Source organism: Ictalurus punctatus, chromosome 7 (assembly GCF_001660625.3).
Source record: "Ictalurus punctatus breed USDA103 chromosome 7, Coco_2.0, whole genome shotgun sequence".
Taxonomy (NCBI): Eukaryota; Metazoa; Chordata; class Actinopteri; order Siluriformes; family Ictaluridae; genus Ictalurus; species Ictalurus punctatus.
The window spans coordinates 19,411,837-19,437,837 of record NC_030422.2 but is presented as its reverse complement, the minus strand read 5'-3'; the positions used below and the strand labels follow the sequence as shown (position 1 = coordinate 19,437,837).

Below are 26,001 nucleotides of genomic sequence, written 5' to 3'. Positions count from 1 at the left end.
TCTCTCTGCGACGGCAGGTAATTAGGGGGGCCAGCTTTGCCATCCAAACCCCCGTGTAAGGCCACTGTGACATTGGTCAGCAAGGCCTATGCAGTAGTAGTCTTGCTTGTGGGTCACTGCAGACAATGACAGTGTTGCAGGCCTACCAAGCAGACCTGCTGAGTGAACTCGACATATGGCGGCATTCAGCCAGTTCCTTCCCTGTTGTCTCGAGCTCACCCGGGCATCTATGAGTGGAGCCCGGGCCAGCACTAGTGTGAGGGAGACCCAGAAGGTGAGTATGGCAGCCCGCCAACCCCCGCAGACAGCCAGGGGAACCGGGCGGCCACAGTCCCGGCCAGCTACTAGGCCTGATCTGAGAATGGTCATAAAGGCAAAGCAGGCAAAAAAGAGCGGTCCTGTGGGGCCGTAGAGGGACGTATCAGGGGACATGAGGTGGTTAGGGCGGGTATCCCACAGTGCTACTGTAGGGCCTCCCCTAACCAAGGCGGTCCCCGAGTTTTCAGTGTTCTCTGGTCAGCAAGCTGTCACAGGGCAACGAAAATCTGATGCTTTCCCTCCAATAGAATGTGGTATAGTTAACGTCACTAAAAGACCATCTGGCAGTGTGGAAACTACTGGCAAATGTGTCTCCATGGGTTCTGTCTACCGTAGAAAAGGGTTACCCAGTCCAGTTTACAGCTCGACCCCCCTGGTTCAGAGGTGTGCTCACCACAGTAGTCAGCACAGATGTTAGCACAGGAAGTAAGATCCCTCTTGGAAAAAGGGACCATAGAACATGTACCTCATTCCCTGAGGGAGGACGGTTTTTACAGCCGTTATTTCCTGGTCCACAAAAAATAGGAGTATGCGGCCAATTTTAGATCTGCGTGATTTGAACTGTACTCTTCGGACATACAGGTTCAAGATGCTGACACCCAAACTTATCGTTCCACAGATTCAGGTTGAGGACTGGTTTGTGATGATAGATCTAAAAGGTGCATATTTCCACAGAGAAATATCACTAGCTTTATCCCCTTGCACCGTCACAAAGTGCATGGATGTCACTCGGGCTCCATTGTGACTCCAGGGCATCCGTGTACTAAACTACATGGACGACTGGTTAATTCTAGCACGATCCAGGGAACTGGTGGTTCAACATCTAGATGTTGTTCTTGCCCACATGAAGAGATTGGGCTCAGCTTGAATCTCAGAAAAGTATGCTTTCCCCTGTGCAGTGGACAACTTCTCTAGGTGTTATAAGGATTCTACTATGATGAGGGCGTTTCTATCCCCAACATGCGTAGGGTCAATCCTATCAACACTGAGCAAGATAAAGCTGGATCTTGGGAGACTATTGGCACTTATTGTCCTATTGCACAGGAGACTGTTCAGTGGTGGCTGAGAAATTGGGGGTTTTGTCCAAGGAAATAATCAGTGTCACGCGGCGATGCCTACGTGCTCTGAGAATTTGAGTGTCCCTGGTTTCTAGCCTTGGGTCACACTCTAGGGGTGTCTCTTTAACGCAAGACGGTAAGGACAGACACCTCACTCACGGGATGGAGCACGGTCTTAGACAGCTGTCCAGCTCACGGTCTCTGGTGCGGCCCTCATCTGGAGCAGGGTGGCTCCGTCCACAAGTGATGGAGTCCATATGGCGAGGTTTGGCCATTGCATGTGTTCGTCTCCGAGGAGACAACACATGGCCTGATGTGGATCGCCCTCACTCCTCCTGCACAATTATGGCTGGATGCTATGGTGCACATGTGGCTGAGGTCACATCTGTACGCTGTTCCTCCCATCGCTCTGCTCCCACAAGTTCTAGCGAGAGTTCGCCAAGACAGTCTATGTCTGCTGCTAGTAGCACCTTATTGGCCAGCTCGAATATGGTTCTGAGAGATAATATCCCTGTGAGATGGCACTCCTTGGGAGATTCCCATCCGCAGGGATCCACTGTAGACCCAGTGAACTATGCAATAGCTACAGTCCTGGAGTTCTTACAAGAATGTTTCTCAGCGGGGTGGGCTCCTTCTACAATCAGGGTTTACGTGGCTGCCATTTCGGCCAACCATGCCCCTGTTGATGGAGCCTCTGTGGGGCAACATCCTCTAACTTCGAGGTTCATGCATGGTGTCAGGTGGCTGAGGCCCATCTGCAGGCTGCGCATACCTTCCTGGGACCTTCTGTGGTCCTGAAAGGTCTGTCAGGGACCCCATTTGAGCCCTTAGGGTCAGCCTCTGAGAATCTTCTGACTCTAAAGGTAGTTCTTCTGCTGGCCCTGACATCTCTCAAGCAAGTAGGAGACCTACAAGCTCTCTCTGTTGCCCCTCCCTGCCTACACTTTGTCCCTGGATTAGCCAAGGCCTTCCTGTATCCTATGTAATCCTATATTCCTAAGGTGCCTACATCGGCTGCCCACCCTGTGGTGTTGCAGGCTTTCTGCCCTCCTCAATTTCCCACACCGGAACAAGAGAGAATGCACCTGCTGTGTCCAGTAAGAACTCTCTGTACTTACATCCACCACTCCAGCCAATGGCGTAAGTTGGAGCAGTCGCTGGTCTGCTTTGGTGGCGACAGTAGTGGTTATGCTGTGTCAAAGCAGCGCATCTCTAATTGGATAGTGGAAGCACTCTCAATTGCTTATGAGGCGCACGGTTTCGCTACGCTTCTGGGCATAAGGGCTCATTCCACTGATGGCGCGGTTCACAGGTGCCATATTAATATCATGCGACGCGCTTAATTGCCATGTCACCTGATCATGGCAGGCCTGTAAATAGGCATGATTTTACACAAGCTTCAGATACTGGTCACGTGCGAGAGACACTTCCCATAGTGTTATGCTAAACGCAACGTCTCCTTCCCTTCTCAGGGAACAGGGTTACATTCGTAACCCGATGATTTTAAGAGTCCCTGAATAGAATTTTCTGCCATTTCAAGGTGTCAAGATTGTGTGTATATGCGTGGCTGTGCATTCAGGCTGCAGTATTCTGTGTTTTGGACATGGCCGCAAATTCAGTGATTTCCAACACTGCCTTGTTGAAATCAATTTCCCGCTCCACAGATGAAGTGCTGTCTCTCCTATGAGGATTTAAAAACACAATGTGTGTGTATGTGTGTGTGTAAACGCATATGTGTATATGTTGTTCTTTTAAGATTTATCAACCAGAGCACTCCTATATCTTTTTGCTTGACATTTGTCCTTGGTAAAATGTCCCCACAAGGAGACAGAGAGAAGGAAAGTAATACAGAAAGAATAAAGTGTAACACTGATGGATTTTTTTTGTTTTGTTTCGGTGCCGCATACCTTTGAGATGGCACTCTAAGTGACTGAAAGAACATTAAATTGGAGATAAGCTGTGTGCTTCTGAACATGAACTCTTTTTACTCTTTTCTTGGGTCTTTCTTTACTTTTGAATTCTCATTGGCTCTGGAAATATACTTTATGTCATTCTTATTTCATATACCAATTGTGTTTTTGTATAAAGTTTTGTATTCATTCATTCATTTGTTCATTCATTCATTAATCTTGAATAAGAGCTTTATCCTGATAAGGGTCATGATGGATCTGGACCCTATCCTAGAAACATTAGGTGTAAGTCAGGAATACATCCTGGATGGGCCTCCACCATATCCACACACACTGACACACACTCAATGGCAATGTTATAGTAGCCAATCCATCTACCCAGAGGAAACCAGAGAACCCAGAGGAAACCCACAAGGGTAACAACAAAAAGAAACAACAAAAATTATTATATTTTTTAATTGTTTTTCTCTTATGGTTGTTAGATACATACAACCCAGCAAGCTCACACAATGGTTTGGACTTTCATTCGCAAGTGCTGGGACCAGTTATGGGGGAAAACATCACTCAAGGCATTCTAACAGCCAAAAAATACACTACGAACTGCCAACACAAGCAACAGTGTAACCATTAGCTGGAATTAATTTACACAATCACTTATTTTACATCCAACCATTTCTCACATCTCTCAGTCATGAAAGGGTAGGTCAACAAACTTAGCTAAACATGTTAGAACTTTCAAAAAGAAATAAAATATAGCACAGTGCTGCATTGGCAGACAGAATCTAACATTTCTGGGCTTTCTCACCATGGGTTAGCACATATTGTGAGAGAATATAATGTCAGATTAGTATAAATGTGTTGTCACAGTATTAAATAATTATTAGTTCTATGCTCAGTGGTAGGTAGCAGTGCTGCCTGTAGCAAGACTACAAAGTTCAAATAAAAGTTGAATTTGGTTTGGGAGGCACATATTTCTTTTAGTCTTTTGTATATTCATTAAAACAATTGTGTATTGCAAGCAAAGCCATGGTGGGCATCTGGTGTACAATGTGATTTAAGCTTGAGATTTTCTGACTGGAGATGTTTTAAATTTTTTTAATAGTCAGGCTGAACATTGTGAGGGATTTGTGAACGGTTCTTGAAAGATAATGCTCTCTATTTTATTTCAATGCAGGTTTGCATTAAGGATATGTAATATATGATCTTTTTGAATTGAAAAGTATTTTATATTTGGCTAACACTTTTTATCCTGAATGACTTACAGTTGATGTATAGGATTATTGAAGAGAGTGTGTGTGTGTGTGTGTGTGTGTGTGTGTGTGTGTGTGTGTGTGTGTAGCTTGCAGTGAATATTGAGGTAGTCCAGCATTGTGTGTCATGCTGGGGAAAAGAGCGGGAATGGCTGTAATTAACTCTAATTTGTTCTGGAGACATTATGAAGCTGAACAGCAGAAGCTGAACAGCAGTGTGCAATGAGGAAAGAGAGAGAGACAGAGAGAGAGAGAGAGAGAGAGAGAGAGAGAGAGAGAGAGAGAGAGAGAGAGAGAGAGAGAGAATAAAAAAATAAAAAAAAGAATAGCAAAATACAATTTCAAGGCCCCACTACAATGGATAATCTCACATGTGGAAATACATTTTTTAAAAACAGTATTAGAAAACCAAACCAGCATGCTTTTTACTTTATTTCACCTTGATTTTATGAGACATCTACCGTTCATTCAGTGTGTTAATATGGATAATTATATAATTATAATCATAATTATAATAATATTATATTATATTAAATATGGTACATTTACATAGTAAAACACACACACACACACACACACACACACACACACACACACACACACACACAGAAACTTTCCTTAAATAAAACAAAACAAAGCCTCTGAATGCAGTATAACCTTATAACACTGTCCATCTCTCAGTGTAAGAGCTCAAGGAACGTTAATGCTCTATTGTAACCCTGTCTGATCATGTTTCAAATAGTGTTCACACTGTTTTATTGTACTAAGTCTTAAATCCCTTTACGAAAGGTAGCTCAGTGTGAGCCTGCTCTTTCTTTGATGTTTTAAGCACCAGAGAGACATGGCCAAGGTTTCCGACCACCTGATGAGATTTTCTTTCCAGCGTTCCTCTCTGTTGTCTAATTGAATAATGCATTATAGTACAAAAAAAGTCTCGTTAAATGCTAGTGTTGGGATTAAAATGCTGAGCTATCCACGTTTTATTCCAAAATGCAAAAACTTAAATGTGCTAATAAAGTGAAAATGAGATTTTTCTGATGAGAGGCAATTTGTTGCACGGACACCGACAGTGTTTGTGCAGCAGAATGAGAAAGTGAGATTATTTTTGCCATATTTGGAAAAAGATTGTATGTCTGTTTGGTGCACTTTTGTGTGGGCTAGGTATTTTAATGGCTTCTTGGTTTGCTAGAAAGGAATGTGTGTGTGTGCATTTCTGCAAATGAACCAGTATTTTGTATTTTGTATTTCGCCACATAATGGCATATTCATTTGACCAGATGACCACAAAGCTAGGCCTCTGATTGGAGTGATGTGTGTGTGTGTGTACGTGGGTGTGTTTTCTCATCTGCTCCATATGCCCTCATGTCTCTGTATGTTAACTTCCTGTGATGGGGAGCATCATATGAACAGACAGAAGCAGAGAGGATCAAAGAGAGAGAGAGGGAGGAAAATGAGGAGGAGTGGAGAAAGGAGGGAGAGAGGTAGAGGAGGAGAAAGGGCCCTAGGCTGAGAGAACAGATGCTCTGGTGTGTTCCCTCCTTGGTGTGTTCCCTCTCTCTCAGGCCTATGCTGGATCCCCAGGCTAGATTACAGATCAAGCCAATCTGTGTGCACATGATGTTGGCTGATGCAGGTACTGCCTGTCCCCTGATACTTCAGTGTCATTTATCTATGCTAAGCCTCTGGTACTGGCAGGAGTGTACACTCTTTAAGTAGCAAAGAGGGCCACAGGTGTTGAATATGTACTTCAAACATCTCTAAACACTGAAACTGATATATTGAGTGTATTGCAGCAATGTTATTTCCAGTGCTGTGGAATAAAATGGAAGCTAGAACTTGCACCAAGTAAAAGAGCATGTTATGGATTACTCATTCCACAATGCGGTTTAATTCTTGTTTCCTATTGGTCAGCACAACTGTATAGATTTTTTTAATGTGTTCTTTCTATGGTTACAACTTACACAGGGACTTGCAGAACATAATTGTTAATATGGTGAAGTTGTCTGTGAGGAGATTTATTTTACATTTATGGGAGGAGTCTCCAGTGTCAGTGCTTTCTAACAGTCAAACCTTTGAGGCTTTGGGTTTCTTGGTAAATTTCTTGGTAAATTTTTTGGCTTCCCAACTTCAAGCAAGAAAAAGAAAAAGGGTTGGTGAGGGAACGACTGTGCATAGCTGCTATAAATTAAGTGATAATAAGAGTTAACTTGTTTCATAGTTGTTGCACTACATTAAACGCAACCATAAACAGATATAAAGTATGACGTCATTCTTCAATGAATAAAAATGCTTAGTGTTGGCAAATTGTTGTGGTATACGGGGTATAAAACAGCACTTTGGGGATGTTCTGTTAGAGGAAAATGGTCAACTTCAGGGTGGTAATGGCATAACACATTACAATTTCTTACATATTCCTTACAGATAACATTATACTGTATATAGAATACAGATTAGTTGAATATTTAATCATATTTGATGTTATATAAAGCATATTACTTTACACATTGAGAGAACTTGTGGCTTAAAAAGAAAAAAAAAACAGGCTAGCATGTGCAGCACTACCTACTTTCACAGAAACTGGTGACTAGACTGACCTTGAAAATGACCAGGCACAGACATTTGTTTTTGTGTGATGTGTTGACTGGTTACCTGTATACCCTGCCAACAAACATGCAAGGATATCTCCTTTTACCAACTCTTGCTGCAAACTCCTTCAAACAAAACTATTGAATAACCTTTAAAGATCGGATATAGTGCTCAAAAAAGCCAATGAGTCATATAACTAATAATATTCTAAAATGGTGACCCTATATGTATGCAGTATATATCAACCAGAACATATTTGACTAAGAAAAACTGTGACCTTTATATAATAATAAGATAATTGAATTGAACTCAGGAAATCAGCAGATGCAGTGTATCCATCAAGCAAATACCTTTATATTATAATGGGGAAAAAAATCCATAACAAGCTAATATGTAGTGTATTTTAGCCATTTGGCTTGTTTTTGTCATTTTCACTGAGAGAATGACTCCAGTTTGGATGCTGGTGTGCCATTGCTATGCTGGAATACACAGCTACTTTATTCTAATGAAGCCCTCTGTTGCTAAATGGATAAGAGATGAAGTGATTCAGAGGGGGAAAAATTGACAGCACGACAATCAAAATCATACAAGCCAAAACAGAATCGACACACCAGACGTTTGGGTTGACAGCTTCGACATGCTAGACATTTGGACACGAAAATGGACTTGGCGGATGAAAGCAAACTGAATTAGAATGATTTTCTTCTTCTTCTTCTTAGGTCCACATACAATAATATAATAGAAATCCAAGCCTAAACCTCTATACCCAATATATCTAGGAGATGTGAAGAGTAAAGATGTTCTGTAGGATTAATGATTGCACTGTGAGATGATAATTAGGAACAGGCCTCGAGTGGAACACTGAATCGTGGTATTGAAAGTGGTTTAAATGAATACACATAATTGAGCTTGTGTATTATCAATACAAGCCACTTTAATGGGTTAGATTGGTTTAAGGTGATATATTCTCATAAAACAAGTACCACAATCGATTGTTGAGGAAAGCCATAAATAATCCAGATATTGTATTTTATTACTGTTGGATATTATTGGATTTCCATGTTCACTCTAAGTCCCAAAGCATGAAGTTCAGATCAATAGCTTATTCTTTTGCATTAAAAATAGGCTCCATTACTCTTCAAATTGCATTCATCCTGGTATTCATTTGTGCTTCTCTAACAGCCAAGGCATGCTCGCTATGTTGTAGTAGTCAGTGTGCTGTCAAAAAGAGGAATGTTCGTTAACAGTTTACAATTTGATACAGAGATATTGCTCGTTGCTTTGCTTTTAGAGCACTGATTAGACCCAGTAGCTCATACACAAGCATTCCTGCACACTGAAAATACCTTCCACACTTAGACATTCTTTTCACACTCTCCACATCTTTCTTCGGGTGCCGGTTATAAGATCTCACTGAAACAGCTGTGAAAGGGATAGTTTGTGAAAAGATTTACCAGTTAAAACATATGAAGTGTGTAAGTAATAAAAATACTCTGGCAGGAGATTAAATGGATTAGCTGGTGGGAGTGGGGGGGTTGGGAGTTGGATTGGGGGGCTGGCTCTCAAAATGTGTGTGGGCTGTTTTCCAAATAGCCCTCACATGTGCCCTACTTTGAACCGTCAGCTATGATATGACAGGTCTATGATACACATATTAATAAAAACAAGTAGCATTCTAAATCTTTTGTTCATTTTGCTCCTCAATCTCAGTGCCTTATCTGTCTTATTTTCAATTTAAGAAAATTGAATCACGATCAATGTATTTATCTTTTTTATGTGCATTAATATATATATATATATATATATATATATATATATATATATATATATATATATATATATATATATATATATATATTTATGTTTCACGTGGTACTCACATTCAATTAACTTTACTGCAGTTAATTATTAAAAAAAAAATACACAAACTAAATTTTAAGTGTGTTAATATTTCCTGGATTTACATACATACCAGTCAGTCATAACATTAAGACCACTGACAGGTGAAATGAATAACATTGATTTTATCGTTACAGAGGCACCTGTCGTGGGGTGGGGTATATTATGCAGCAAGTGAACAGTCAGTTCTTGAAGTTGCTGTGTTGGAAGCAGGAAAAATGGGTAAGGAAAGAAGGGCCAAATTGTGATGGCTACACCGTTTTTTATGGATAAAAAAACCCAGATTCAATGTCTGTAGTTTTCTCTGTGTCACGATTCCCCCTTGAAGCAGCGTGCTCTAAGCGCGAATGCGCGAGCACCTGCTTTTCCATTGTTGACTGTAATGACTTCTGGACACGTGTGTTTTGTTTATGTTTCTGTCTCCTCCCTGTTCTGTCATTGGCTGGGATTTCAAGTGGGTCTGAATTGCTCTCAGCTGCTAGCAGTTTAGACGCTGATTATGTCCGCATATATACCGCGCGCCTCCCAGCACACAACGCGGAAGAGTAAATGTTTTATAGTTAGTTTAGCACGTATTGTAGTCATAGTCACGGTCCATGTTTAGAGTTAGTTCGCGCTGGATTATCCGCTTCCAGTCCCTCGTCATAGTTTGTTTCTTGCTTTGTTTATCGACCTAGATTCCTGCCTTGCCCTGTGTATGCCTGTTTGCCAATCGCCTGACCTCTTGCATGTTTGTGGATTACGTTTTGGATTTGTCTGCCTGTCTGTCTTTCTAATAAACTGTTCATCCTGCACTTGCATCCGTCCTATCTCTGCTCCGTCACGATTCGTGACAGAATCTTACGCCAAAACATGGATGCAGCACGAGGACGAGAGAGAAGTCACGCCACAGAAACCAGGTAAGTAGTAGGACAATACCTCATCGGGGAACGCTCGGATTACTGGCCGCATTTTTCGTCCGTGCAATTTCCCCAAAGGTACGCCGTTGAATTGCCACCAGAGACAGCGGGATTGGGGAGCTACCCGCTGGAGTTCCTCTTCAGCTGCCAGGTGTATTTCTGAAGCTTGGCGTTTCCCAAGCCTACTAAGAGAGAGTGGATTGGGTTCCTGGTGTCCAGGTTTTGCGGTGCGGCCCGTGACTGGGCGGAGCAGCTGGTGAGTGCTGGGTCGCCAGCCCTCCATGATGTCACTCAGTTTGCAGAGCTGTTTATGGAGGCATTTTCACAGCCTGGACAACTTCGTGGTCTTGATTTACTGGGGTGGAGAGTCAATAGACAGCCCCAGGTGGACCCACCATTCAACCTCTATTATGAGGAGATGGACAGGGCAGTAACCAGCGATCCACTTCTGTTTCCGGCCAACGCGGGGGCGAAATCTCCGAGATGTATGACCGAGGGCTGCGGGAGAGAAACTCTGCTTCAGTGTCCCACCTGCAAGAAGCTGGGCCTTCAGGAAGCTTTCTTCTGCTCTCAGGGATGCTTCAAGAGCAGCTGGCGGGAGCATAAGAAACTCCACCGGAGAGCCCGTGCAGAGACCCAGCCCGGGATCAACAGGGTGACCTTGGAGCGCCCGTCGGAGGTCATAGCACCAGAGCTCAACCCTGAAGCCCAAGTCCAAGTCTCGTCTCAAGTCCCTGAAGCCCAAGTCCGAGCCAAGCCTCCCGTCCCTGAGGTCCGAGCCAAGCCTCCCGTCCCTGAGGTCCGAGCCAAGCCTCCCGTCCCTGAGGTCCGAGCCAAGCCTGCTGATCCAGTTGACCAAGCTCTGCTAATATCTCAGCCCGCCTGTTCAGCTGAGGTCGTCGCTCAGCCCGCCTGTTCAGCTGAGGTCGTCGCTCAGCCTTCCGGCTCCATGGCAAACGTCGTTTCCCCCCTACTGCTTCGAGGAGACCCACGCTCCTCTCCCTGGCCGCATGGAGACCCACGCTTCTCTCCCTGGCCTTACAGGGGACTTCACTCTGCCTTCCAGTTCAGCTGGGGTCGTGGCTCCGCTTTCATGCTCCACCGAGGACTTTGCTCAGCCTGCCTGCCCGGCTGTGGATGTCGCTCTGCTTCCCTGCTACACCGAGGACGTCGCTCCGCTTCCCTGCGCCGCCAAGAACACCGTGCAGTTTCCTGGCTCTGCCTGGGACATTCAGTCCAGGGGACCGGGTCCGCCAATTAAATGGGATGACTCATGGCACTCCGGAGTGCCTTTTGGGGGGGGTTCTGTCACGATTCCCCCTTGAAGCAGCGTGCTCTAAGCGCGAATGCGCGAGCACCTGCTTTTCCATTGTTGACTGTAATGACTTCTGGACACGTGTGTTTTGTTTGTTTCTGTCTCCTCCCTGTTCTGTCATTGGCTGGGATTTCAAGTGGGTCTGAATTGCTCTCAGCTGCTAGCAGTTTAGACGCTGATTATGTCCGCATATATACCGCGCGCCTCCCAGCACACAACGCGGAAGAGTAAAAGTTTATAGTTAGTTTAGCCCGTATCGTAGACATAGTCACGGTCCATGTTTAGAGTTAGTTCGCGCTGGATTATCCGCTTCCAGTCCCTTGTCATAGTTTGTTTCTTGTTTTGTTTATTGACCTAGATTCCTGCCTTGCCCCGTGTATGCCTGTTTGCCAATCGCCTGACCTCTTGCATGTTTGTGGATTACGTTTTGGATTTGTCTGCCTGTCTGTCTTTCTAATAAACTGTTCATCCTGCACTTGCATCCGTCCTATCTCTGCTCTGTCACGATTCGTGACACTCTGGTTCAAATGCTTGTTTTCTTTTAATAAAAAATAATATTCATTAGAATTGCTGTTTAATCATTATATTTCTTTAGTTCGGTTGTTTCTTAACAAGGCTCCTATTGTGGGGTTAGTAATTAGTAATTGCTGAGAACGCTGGAATACAAGGAAGAACATGTGGTTTTTTTTTGTTTGTTTGTTTTTTTGTTGTTTTTTTTTCTCTTCTTTTGTTGATTCGTATCTGCTCCCCTGCGGCCAAGATGTCTAAACACTCACGGTGATTACAAGTGCCCATTTTGGCACAATAAAAACTTAGGCAAGTAGATTCTTTATTTTGAATTTGTATCTTTTCTTTGCTCTATTTTCAGTTGCGTGTAAAAAATGAAAATCTCTTGCGCCAGCAGACTTTTTTATTTTTTTTTTTTGTCAGTGGTATAAATAAGCAAAACTGCTGAAGCAGCCATGCAAACACTTACAAACACTCGCTCACACACCCTTCTGTGGTCTAGACACAAGGTTCTTGCAGAGGTAAACATTGTTTGTGTAAGAGTTAGTCCATATGAATGTTACATTCCCATATGGAATTTATTTCATGCAGCCGTTGTAAAAACATGAAATTAATCAGTTCATCTTGCTCAGGCTATATAATTCAAATCATACGCCTACATGGAATTGTTATGGTCCTTAAGGCATGCCAATTTTTTTGACCATATATAAAATAATGATAATTGTTACTGAGCAACTATGATAACTATGTTTTCATTTTGTTTGCTGTAGGGTTAAGATGGAATGTGTACTTGCATAAATAATGTGTTCAAATGATCAGAAGAAAAGCAGAGTTTCATGTTTTGACAGCTAAAGAATGAATGGCTGGAGTGTATGTGGTGTAATGTCGAGCTTTTCTTTCTCCTTTTCTTTCATCACACTTCTATTATGCCCACCTGCAGTAGGAGAGTGGTGGAGCCGCTGGCATTCAAAACCAACCCATACGGAAGCAAAAAAGCAGAAAAAAACACACTCAGGCACACATATAACACATCCAGTGCACTCGTCAGAGTGCAATCACCACCTTATTACCACCCCCTCTTTCCCAAGCTCAAACCCTCTGCAATCTATTGTTTTTGTCCATCACTCTGTACCTGCCTGGGGAACCTAGCATCCCTGTTTTTTCCTTCTCCTTCACTCCCGCTTTCTCTCGCGCTCTCTTATTCAGTCACCATGGAAGTAAAAGAAGATAACCAGAGCTTGAGAACAGACATCTGGTCCAGCTGGACCCAGTTTGGTGCAGTTCAGAGTTTCTTTTTGAAAAAAAAATTCTTTATCAGAGACCAGGAGGAGAAAAAATGAACAGATACTCGATGTGTCTTTCGTCAGATGGCTCAGGTTCACAGCCGAAAGAGTGGAACATTACAGAACAGATTAAAAACAGAGGAGGAAGGGAGGGTTGGAAAAACAAGTAGTACAGAGAGATAGAGAGCGAGAGAGAGAGAGAGAGAGAGAGAGAGAGGTGGATGTGTTTACAGTGAGTTCACACATCTGCATCAAACTGCCTGACACATCTGCTGCTATTGCTGAATTTCACTACTCGCACATTCACACACCTACTCAGTCACACACACAACCCGAAAATAACTAATCAAGAGAAAGAAGCTGCCACAGCCAAAGATAAACCTTCATTCGCCATCTGTCTTAGCGGGCCACAGAAATGTAGAAACATTGTATTTATTTTATTTACTTGCATATACTTGAATGCATAGACTGTTATGCTCTTTTCTTTTTACCATCAAATGAAGACATAAAACTGTCATTTGGCAATATGTTTCTGCAAGAACCTGTAAACCTAAATGCGTTCACTGTCGTATGGTCTGTCTGGAAAAGTAAAATAAGAAAAGGAAGAAAAGAAGGAAGTGTGAGCTTTCCAGGTGTTTCATATCAGCAGAGCTTCCAAGTGGCACAGATCCTTATGTTTATGGAACTGTAAAATATATAAGATGCAGCGTTCGTAAAATCGACCGTGACTGTCATTAGGGATGTCGTGATGAAGAGGGGAGAGCCAGAGGGGTGCAGGTAATTAACGGAAATCCATACATCTTCTCACACTCGTTATAAAATCCATAATAAACAGACAGGCACTACGAGAAAATCTAGTTTACTCGGTCGAGCAGAGTCATAGGTGTTAAGAAACACTTAGAGAGCGTGTGATTGTTCTTTGGCTCAAATTCAAGAGTAAATATGTACCATAGGGAGAACGAGAGAGAGAGAGAGAGAGAGAGAGAGAGAGAGAGAGAGAGAGAGAGAGACTTACAAAGAATAACTGAGTAAATGATTTTGATATTGTGTAAAGCAGATTGAGGAAAAAATGTTTCAATGAGAGGCATTTTGTGTGTGTGTGTGTGTGTGTGCGTGTACTGAGTTGTTCTCAATTGCTGTGACTGGTTCTGATCTCAAAGGATCTCCCTGAAAATAAAACAGAAATTTGTGACAAGTATGTGTAATTGTGTGCCAAGTATAACACTGACTAATGGTGAGATGTGAAAAAAAACAGCAACTTTAAAACACAATATGAACATAAATTAAAATATGTGATCTTAGTATTCTAAGGTTCTATATCGCATTCATTCTTAACCTAGGTAGAACCATATACTACTTAGGTCATGAAGGCACTTTAAATGGTGTTGGTGGTAGAAACACAAGCATGCCAGCTTTATTATGATAATATTAACTCATCATGGCAATGTCAGAAACATGTAAATTTAATACATGGCCTTCATTTGTTTTAATTTGCAAAAGCAAACATCATTTTGTTTGTTTGTTTGTTTGTGGGTTTTTTTGCTATTTGTAAGATGCAGTGTGCCATAGTGGCTGTTGCAGAGATGCAGAAATGGACAGAAAAAAGAACACAAAAGAACACTAGGGAGTGAATGTAAATGTCACTGTCATTTGCTGTATCCTCATAATACTCTTTGGGGCAGAGTGAGGGAGGGGGGGGGGCATGAGTAAGGGACTGGGATGGCTCTAAATGGAAATTAACATCTATACATATGTAGGTGAACTCCAGAAGGGCTGTGGGTTTGAGAGTTCATGTGACTGAGCACAGAGGGAGAGAAAGAGCATGACCCTACAGCCACATTTAGAGCCAGGAGCAAGACCACTGAGACCTACAGCAGCTCAGGATAGAACTTTCTCTCACCTTTTATCTCTCTTGCCCTCAACTAGGGCTAATTAATTTAGTGTGTGTGTGTGTGTGTGTGTGTGTGTGTGTGTGTGTGTGTGTGTGTGTAGCTTGTATATGAAAGTCTAACATATAAACCCAGTCTTACCTCATTTGAAATGTGTGGCGGATTTCAGACAATATTTGAATTAGAATTCAAGTCAGAATTATGTCTTCAGTCCCGGTTATATGTGTGCAGTTTCCCATGCTCCCCCTGTGTCTGCATGAGTTTCCTATGGGTTCTCTGGTTTCCTCCCATGCTGGTAGGTGGATTGGCTACCTTAAATTGATGTGAATCAGTGTGTAAAAGTGTGTGCATGGTGGCCTGTGATGGGCTAACATCTTATCCTGTGTCTTCCTGCCTTACATTCTTACACCATGACCATGACCATGATAAAGTGGTTACTGAAGATGAATGAATGTCTGAAATGTCCTCTGTGATAAAACTCTTCCAGATGGTGATAAGTTAACACAGGATATATAAGTTTCTAAGCTAATACCTAGGCTAGCTAATAACTCTAACCTAAGTAATCCATCCATCCATTTTCCATACCGCTTGTCCTATACAGGGTTGCAGGCGAACCTGGAGCCTGTCCCAGTGAACGGGGCACAAGGCAGAGCCAACCCATCACAGGGCACAATCACACACCCATTCACACACTACAGACAATTTGGAAATGCCAATCAGCCTACAACACATCTTTGGACTAGGGATGGAATCTGGAGTACCCGGAGGAAACCCCCGAGGCACGAGGAGAACATGCAAACCCCAACCGCAGAGCCAAACCATCAAGCCACTGTGCCCCCAATCTAAGTAACCCTTTCCTGTAAATCCAAATGTTTGTGTCACACAAAGGGATATATTCATATTATTGGATTATAAATTTATTACAACTATGATAGATTGTGTTATATGAAAATATAAAGTCAGCTTTACACCAGCTGGAATTAACTCCTTCCAATTAGGGCTGTCGACAATAACGACATGGAAAATGATTTGTTGGCTTTGCATTTACTTGCAATCTCAGAAAGGGAGCATATAGCTAAAACACTAGCATCAGCAACATAGTTTGTACTTAGCTCATCACAACCAGTAAAACACTTGTTTCCTGCACAGAGCTTTTATTCATGGTTGCAATTTTGCAAAACCCCACACAATTCAAAAAGGCACACGTTTCGGATAAGCCTTGAGACAAGTGCCTTGTCACAAAGAAATTTTTTTTTTTTTTTTTTTTTTTTTTTTTTTTTAATATCCAGGATCCTCATTGGTGAAATGACTGAGCAAGTTCTAGAGATTTTCCTCATAGATAATATCTAGGGTGTCCCATAAATCCACTATTTATTGGGCTAATGTATATTTTATATTGTATCGGAGCAAGGATGAACAAATCCAAATAGTTCTGCTTTGAACTAAGGGAAATGGTGGACATATTGAGCAACTTCTTTAAGTAAAAGATTTCGCTTTGCTGTTTTTTTTTTCTTCTGATGCTGGGCTTATGAGACACCCTGCAGAATAACACTTACGTGAGAAATAAATGTATTTGTCCTCAACAGAATAAACGGTTTTCGTTTCTGTGATAACTACTCTTTAAAAGGGTTTAGGTTAAAGGTATGCTTAGACCCTGCCATATTTGTACTAGCATGAGGGAATGATTTCCAGTGCAAACTTCAAAGCACTTCTGTACATCGCTTTAGATAAAGGCATCTGTTAAATGCTGTATATGTAAATAGTTCTGGCATTTCTTGTTTACACCCTTACTAAGGTTCTTGGATAGGTTTAAACTTGACTACACTACTATGGAACTTGTTTGAACGAGCTTTACTAACTAGTTTTTCATGTTCTGAATGCTTCAGGATTCTCAGATTACTGCCTATCATTACTCTGTCACTCTGCATAAAAAAATCTGCCAAATGACTAAATGTAAATGTGAGTAAATGTAAATGTTTTGAAACATTGTGTATCAAGCTGTTCACTCACATACTTACTCACTAACTCACTCAGATACTTAAGGCTTATCTGCTACAATACATGCCAATATCCATTTTAAACACACATGCACACAGACACACACACACACACACACACACACACACACACACACACACACACACACACCAATTACCCAGGGGGGTCTGAGGGACATTTACATAACTTCACCAATCCTTCTTCTGCAAGTTATACGAGTTGCTTAAAAATATGAAATCCCCTTGCCGCTTCGTCTCAAAACGTGTCCGAGACACTTCACGGAAGATTACGCATTATGAATCTCTCTCGCTCCCTCTCACTCACACACACATACACACACACACACACGCACACACACACATACAAACTATCTTTCTTGCTCTCTCTTGCCTCTTGCTTTTATTTTCTCCTCCCTATTGTATCTTCTGATGCATGGATTTTAATAAAAATAAAGCATCATCAAAAAAAATGTATGGATGGAAATTTGCCTATGATGTCTTCCTATATGTCTTTCTCTATCTCTCTCTCTCTATCTTTCTCATACATTCTTTCCTCCACCCTAGTTAGCAGAGAAAAAATACAGTGATAGGGAGAATGACAAGAAAAGAGAGGAGAAGAGCAGAATGCAGAGTGAGCATGGTTTTGTCTTGTTTACGGCACAACACACCTCAGGGCACCATGAAGTGACCATATTTGTATTTGAAAGACAGAGAGAGCCGATTTGGGGTGAATTCCTGAATATCATTACTGAAATGGTGGATACAATCCTCAAATACAACTTGCCACCCCTCCCAGCACACACACACACACACACACACACACACACACACACACACACACACACACACACACACACACACACACGTTCTAAACTTTTGTTAACCATATCGACTCCAAACACTAAATTAAAGGATTTCTTAATATTCTCACTTTTAAAGGAATCCTCAACTGAGAAATAAAAAGTAAACTTGTTTTACTCAAAACTTGAAGTAATTTATCTGTCAAGAGTTCTTTCATGAATACACCAGTCAAACATGTTCAGGAATGGAGCTTTGAAACTGTATAATTCATAAATATTTGAAAAGTGCATTATTTTCAAGTTGCTTATACATGCTTACCATAACAAAAAAAAAAAAGTATGAAGAAAAAGAATGAGCAGTGTTTTTTATTATGTTACATCAGTGCACCAGGGAGTTTTGGCTAAAAGTGCTTATAGCACAGCTCTGTTGAATTCTTGAGTCTGATAAACATAACTACAGTCTAAACAGTTAAAAGGTATGACATGTCATTCTTTAATAAACATTGTAATCGTTGGCTAATTGCTTTGGTTTGTTGCTGTGGGACATGCTGTTATTAGAAATGAATCAACAGATTCATTCAGAATCACTGATTATTTTCCTATAATAGCCTGCCTTGTTTGCATAAAAAACAACAAATTCTCCTCTCATGTTCATCCTAAGCCATTTTATTGTTAGTGTAACAATTAGTTTTCAATTTGTTTTACATAACTGGTTATCAAATTTAAACATCTCTAAATACAGTGGAGTTTCAATTTGCTACAGAGGTGGAGGGTAAGGATAAGCTTGAGAAACACTGGCGTATTCCCTTAACATAAGAAGGTCTCAAATAATAAACAGGGGATAAGCACATTCATAAAAGCACTCGCAAACACGTGTTTGATACTTTCCCACCAGTGGACAGGGTGGGAAACCACAACCACACCTCAAGGCATGCTATACAGCTTTAGTGAGAAAACGACAGCAGGAAGTGAGAAAGGTAAAGGGAGGGAGGAAAATTTAAAGAACAGTGACAATTGCAGGACATGAGAAAGAAGAAGAGAAAGACAGTGGAGGTGACAGGGGCTGTATTGCAGTCTCTCAGCTCTTTTGCAATCTCTCTTCTCATACTTCACACCAGCTATGGAGAGGTGAAGGCCCTGAGGAGGCCTCCAGCAGCCCCTGTATTTCTGCTTTTCATATCTGTCATTCCCTTTAGTACATTCACCTAACACAAACACACACACACACACACACAACACACACACACACACACACACACACACACACACACGCGCGCGCGCGCGCGTACACAGTCACATGTAGCCTTTGTGTGCCAGAGCAGCTGTTATTTTTGACAATATTTTACAAGGCAGTGCACTACAAATATGTTTTATGTTGAACATTTTGTGTACATCTATTCTTGGGCCACTGCTAACATAAGCCATATCACCTGCCTAGCAAGCAGAGAATGCTAAGCATATTAATGTTGTTTTTCAGATATGAGGTGTACCTTCTGTATAATGTATGTAAGAAAAAGAAAAAAAACAAGAGAGGACATGCTGTTGTAGGAAAGTAATCAATGATGGGTTGGTGTGACAAGCCCATTTGTGAGTTACTGTTACCACCCAGTTCATTATTTTCCAATAAATGCACACAACAAAGTGTTTTGTGTTACTTATACTAAAGCAGTTTGCTAAATATGAAAAAATTTTAATCGATTAGTGAACATGTCTTATATTTGTTCCATTCATAATTTCAGTTAATGTCGTGGAACATCTGTGAGACAAATTAGTTAATGTATAGACTCACTGAGCACTTATATAATCATGCAATTATCTAATCAGCCAATAATATGACAGCAGTGCAATGCATAAAATCATGCAGCAGAAGTCAGCAGCTTCAGATAATGTTCACGTCAACATTCAGAAAGGTGGGGGGGTTGATCTCAGTTACAGTGGTGCTTGACAGTGCTTGAAAGAATTTTCTATATTTCTGCCTAAATATGACCTAAAACATCATCAAATTTTTCATGCAAGTCCAAAAAGTAGACAAAGAGAACCCAATTTAGCAAATGAGACAAAAATCTTATACTTGGTAATTTATTTATTGAGGAAAATGATCCAATATTACATATCTGTGAGTGGCAAAAGTATGTGAACCTCTAGGATTAGCATTGGATTTGAAGGTGAAATTAGAGTCAGGTGTTTTCAATCAATTGGATGACAATCAGGTGTGAGTCAGCACCCTGTTTTACTTAAAAAACAGGGATTTATCAAAGTCTGATTTTGTTTGTGAATAAGTATCACAGCATGAACCAAGGAGATTTCTCAGGACCTCAGAAAAAGAGTTGTTGATGCTCATCGAGCTGGAAAAGATTACAAAACCATCTCTAAAGAGTTTGGACCCCACCAATCCACAGTCAGACAGATTGTGTACAAACGGAGGAACCCTTCCCAGGAGTGTTCTACCAACAAAGATCTCTCAGAGAGCAAGACGTGTAATAGTCCACAAGGTCACAAAGGAACCTAGGGTAACTTCTAACAACTAAAGCCCTCTCTCACATTGGCTTACGTTAAAGTTCATTAGTCCATCATCAGGAGAACACACAGGAGAACAACAATAGTGTGCATGTCAGGGTTGCAAAGAGAAAACCACTGCTCTCCAAAAAGAGCATTGCTGCCCAGCTGCAGTTTACTAAAGATCACGTTTAAATGAGAAGGGCTATGTTTGGAGAAAGGAAAACACTGCAGTCCAGCATAAGAACGTTATCCCACATGTGGTTGTATCATGGTTTGGGCCTATTTTGGTGCATCTGGGCCAGGACAGCTTGGCATAACTAATGGAACAATGAATTCTAAATTATACCAGCGAATTCTAAATGAATATGTCAGGGCATCTGTCCATGATCTGAATCTCAAGCGAAAGATAGTCATGTAGCAAGACAACGACCCTAACCACACAAGTCGTTCTACCAAAGAATGGTTAAGGAAGAATAAAGTTCATGTTTTGGAATGGCCAAGTCAAAGTACTGACCTTAATCCAATAGAACTTTTGTGGAAAGACCTGAAGCAAACAGTTCATGTGAGGAAACCGACCAATCTCCCAGAGTTGAAGTTGTTCTGTACTGAAGAATGGGCTAAAATTCCTCCAACCTGATGTGCAGGACCAATCAGCAGTTAACGGAAATGTTTAGTCGCAGTTATTGCTGCACAAGGGGGTCACACCAGATACTGAATGCAAAGGTTCACATACTTTTGCCACTCACAGATATGTAATACTGGATCATTTTCCTCAATAAATAAATGACCAAGAATAATATTGTCTCATTTGTTTAGTTTTGGGTTCACAAACTTTCAAGCACCACTATATGTTAGAGTGGTGCAATAAAGAAAAACATTCAATGAACTGCAGCTCTGTGGACAGAAATGCCTTGTTCTTGAGAGAGGTCAAAGGAGAATGGCCAGATTGGTTCAAGCTGACAGAAAGACTACACTATCTCACATAACTCAGGGGCAGTGGTAGTTTAGTGGTTAAACTGTTGAACTACTGATTGCAAGGTTGCGAGTTCAAATTCCAGGCTGCCACTGCTAGACCCTTGAGCAAGTTGTGCAGTTGTATAAATGAGATAAATGTCGCTCTGGATTAGGGCATCTGCCAAATGTAAATGTGGATAGCTACTCTGTACAATTCTGGTGAGCAGAAAAGCATCTCAGAATGCACAACACGTTGAACATTGAGGCAGATAGGCTACAACAGAAGACCCCTTCTTCCACTTCTGTCAGCCAGGAACATTGAGGCTGCAGTGGGCACAGGCTCACCCAAAACTGGACAGTTAAAGACTGTTAAAATGTACAATTTACCCATCTTCTAATGCACCGTCACAAGGCAGACATCTCAAACTGATTTAATGAACACGACAATGAGTTCAATGGCCTTGCCAATCACCAGCTCTGAATCCTATAGAACACCTTTGGAATGTGGTGGAACGGGAGATTCGCAGCATGACAGTGCACCTGAGTTGTGTGATGAACCAGAATTTCATAGTTTTGATAGTATTAGTATTAATCAGTATGATATTAGTACAGTAACACTGTACTATCAGACAGTTACTATTAGTGTTACTAATGAAGTGCTCAGTGTGTGTACATTATAGCAGCTAGGAAAAGATGTTCCCTCACCAGCCTCTCTTTATTTCTCTCTCTTTAAGTTAATAATACAAACAAACACTGCATGTCATGTTGCAGAGAAAGCAGAAAGTCTTCTTTCCTGACAACTTTCCCGTTGCAGACAAATTTACTAATGGGTCCTTCTTTAAATGTTTAATACATATCTCCTAACAGATGATTATATGTTTCTCTCTGTTAGATAACAGCACTATTAAAATTAGTTTAATGTTACCCTTAGATTATGTGAAGAGTCTGCCAAACAAGACCCTGAGAATAAGCTGTTATATTTTAGAATGTAATACTTTAGTATTACAATAGTATTAGTATTAATATTTTAGTAATACTACTACTATTACTACTACTACTAATAATAATAATGATAGAATTACAGCTAGCACTGCTGTCAGAGCTGCACTTACATATAAAAAAATAATCAAGACTTCTTTGAGCAATTGGATTTGAGAATTCAGCTAATATTAATAGTTCAATAATAATACATGTAACAATATTTCTTTTGTACACAAACATATACTCACACATAACAGCACCACTGACATTTATGTTTTATCTATCTCGTTATGCAAAACCGCCACTTAATCTGTCCACTTTCCTCTCTCTGTCACTCTCTCTCTCTCTCGCTCGCTCTCTCCATGTAAATATTTTTAATCTCAAATTCTTCTATAACAGTTTAACCTTGTGCTTGTTTAACCTTGAAAATAATTTAACACAATTAGGCTCCCAATCTCACAGTCTCACTCTTCCTGCTCTATGATTTGTCTTCTTCTCTTTCTGCCTCTCTCCTTTGTTCGCTTTCATTCGATAAAAATAAAATGCATCATCTTCAGGACCTCCGGCATTTCAGTCCATGACAGTAGAGAAACTTTTGCAGCAGCTCTATCCCAGCCTGCAGTGTTCATTTTCAGTCGCACTCTCCTCAGACGCCCCTGCCTCCCTCCGGCCCAGGCTGCAGCTCGTAATCAAACCCTCACTAGCGCTGCAACTGTCAGAGCGGCTCAGGAGGGAACAGAGGGTTTCGAAGAGGCTCATGGACGAGAGAAAAATGGAAAGAGAGAGAAAGAGATGAGGCAACGTGTGGAGTGAAGGTTTTTAACAATGTACAGTTGGGAAAAAAAGCACATTGGGGGTGTGTGGGGGCTGACTGGCTTTATCGACAGGCATCTACTGAGAAGAAACAGCTGAGCTTTCCATTATTTTGTCTTGAGCTTTTGTGTGTGTTTGGCTATGAATGCAATCACTGAATACTACACTTTCAACTCAGACTGGTACACTTTTACACAACAGGTTTCCATTTGATCCAGCCTGCATGCACATATTATTCCTTAAATGTGGCTCATAATCTGGCGTTATTGCTGCTAAATGATGCATTACTCTATAAACAGAACCAAATCTGTTTTTCACACCGGGACTATTTATTTGCCATTACAAACAAAACATCTGAGTTATGTTATTAGACTTAAATCTTTGCTGTATGAGCTTGGATTTGTAAAAGTACATTTAAATATTTATACATAATATGAAGTACCAAAAAAGGTAAATGTATCAAAATAAACAGGAAAACTGAGTTAAAATGAAATAGCAAATTACATCATTAGTGCCAGTTCAGCTTATGAGGGAGATGTTAGCATTATGATCTCAAGGATAACTAATGTTAATGCCAGGAATATTTCAGAAACTAAATTGATGGTGTGAAGTAAATCGTCATGAATTTATTATACTATCTATTTGGCTTCCAACTTATTACTTTACCAAATAATATATAAATATAAACTGTTGTTAAATTTTACACTGAAGAGCTCAACAATGCTAGTATATCATAGCAGCCTGGCATGCTAGCTAAGATTCAGCTTGCTAGCTAGCAAATCCAGATAATAACAACCTAATAAAGGTTATTACTGACAATGTGAGGTAATTTAAACACTTATTAAATATCCAGTCATGTTATCAGTCCACAGTCAACAGTTTTTGTTACATGATAAATAGAAACAAGTTGCTGCATCTCCATTTCTTGATCATTTTTACTTGTAGAGCAGCCATTTTACCATTTCCTGCTCTACAATGCACTACGATTGTATGACTATAAATTTACATGATCTTTTTTATACATATTTTATTTATTTATTATGAAAACAAAAATAAAGTACAGAATATAAAAGTGTTTCTATACAAATTTCATGACATCTTTTCTTTCTACAAGCATCACATACAAATTATCCTGTTTGAGAAAATTCATATATACATACTCTGAGTCATAGTTATTTATGTGTTAATTTGTGAAAATGTTACTTGGACATCATATTTTATTGAATAATTATAATGAGTTGTTCATATGCAGAAAAGGAACCTATTAGCTAAAGCCTATGTGTTTTGAGTGCTTTTGAGGCTTAGTGTAGGCTTTTGAAAATACCATATGGCGATACTGAGGGATTGGTGATGCCAATAATGCATTTAAAACAATCTTTCAAATAATTCTAAGCTTAGATATATGCATAATATGTATTTTATTCAGGTTATGTCTCAGGATTGTATTTGATATGATATGACCTGAGCACAACAAGAACATAAAGGTGGCAGCTTTGTAATCATATCTAGGGTCAAAATGTAGTACGCTTTATAACTTTATGGCCATAAAGTTTATCATGCCCAGGTTTGTTTGTTTAAAATCCTGGTATTTTGTGTAGGGCTGTGCATACTGTAAATTGAATCCCATCCAATTAGCCTGCAGGGGCTACACTCAAACCTGGAGGCTTGCTTCTTCTTCTCTGTCTAAGCTATATTTCAAACACAGATTTGTGCTTGCTGTGCTGTATGAAATGTGAATTACAAGCTGCTTAGCTGCTTTTTATCCTCATCCAAATCTCTGAAGGATGTCCAGAAAGCATTAGAAATGTTTAGGTCTTCAAACATCCTCGCTCTGTCTGATATCTGTGATCAAAAGGGGGGAAAAAAGAAAGAAAATGTTAGCTGGCAGAGTTAGCTGTCTTCTCAGGGATCTACAATGCTATCCATGGCTGCAAACCAGTTGTTGAGTTATGGGACAGTGTTGTAACATTGCCACACCTCTGTTTCACGGCTAATTGAATCCACTGAATTGAGTGATCTCCAAAGCAGAGGACATAAATCACCAGCATGTCTAACAATCAGCTCAAAAAAGGACAACAGACCACAAGAAAACTGGAGAAGCCTCTCATACGTTCTGTCCAGTCTGTTCTTTAATACGGTTAGGCGTTAATGAAGAACATCATTTCATAGTTTGATGTGCTAAAAATCTTGCATGATCTCTTTTCACCTAGCAACTCTTTAGCAGCGTGTGAGGAGTTCTGGAAATCAAACTTCTGATTATCTGTGCAGCAGATGGCCTGCATTAAATAGCTTTGAGAAAAAGAACAAGCACATGATAATCTACGATTTTTGCAAATTATTAAGAATGAAGTCAACAAGGCTGTGCACTTGTACATAACTCAGCACTTGTCAGCGAGCTGAACTTTCACAAATGTGTTTACAACTGTCTTTTATAGCTGCCAAAATAATAAAACACATAAAATGCTCAAGCCATTTTTATAAGAAGAAAGGAGGCAGGATTAGTCATTAGCATAGAAATAGGAATGTTGTTAATGCCCACCCAGATTCTTGTGTAAGACCACAAAAGTCTGAATACAGAAGCTCCCCCATTCAACTTGAATCATGTTAGTTCTGATAATGCCTTTTGTTTTAAAAATAAATCACAAGGTCGTTGATGGTAATGTCATGTGCTCAATTCAACACCGCAGTGGGAACGACACAGAGGGGCCAGGAAAAAATGAAAAGGCCAATTTAGAATGGATTTAATGGGAAAAAGACGAGACAGCTGTCGTACACCTTTCAGGCACCTGGTTAGCGAAGGTTTAATAAACAGTATTTAGCCTAAGTGCGGCACCACAGCCTAGACCAAAGTTGTAGTTTGTAATATCGCCTCAGAACACACACAAAGACTAAGAAGAGACGCCACTGTCTGAATTTACTTTGTTCACTAGATATTTCTGGGATGTTTAAGAATCCTCTGCAGACATGCTAAAACTATAAGCTTAATCACCAGTGTGTGTGTGTGTGCTTTGAAGATGAAAAAAAAAATTACTAATTTTTATGA

General features: G+C 40.7%; 1 protein-coding gene across 5 annotated transcripts in view; it reads right to left on the bottom strand.

Annotated features, from left to right (window-relative positions):
- The window catches only part of pcdh7b (protocadherin 7b), a 168,337-nt gene that overhangs the window by 122,436 nt on the left and 19,900 nt on the right, over positions 1 to 26,001 (bottom strand). The window contains exon 2 of one of the 5 annotated variants that reach the window (XM_053681390.1): positions 8,997 to 24,800. The exons of the other annotated variants lie outside the window; for them this stretch is intronic. Within the exon in view, the coding sequence (XP_053537365.1) occupies positions 24,696 to 24,800 (105 nt within the window). The 3' untranslated portion in view covers positions 8,997 to 24,695. Of the gene's footprint in view, positions 1 to 8,996; positions 24,801 to 26,001 lie in introns of those variants that run through there. 5 annotated transcript variants of the gene reach the window in all.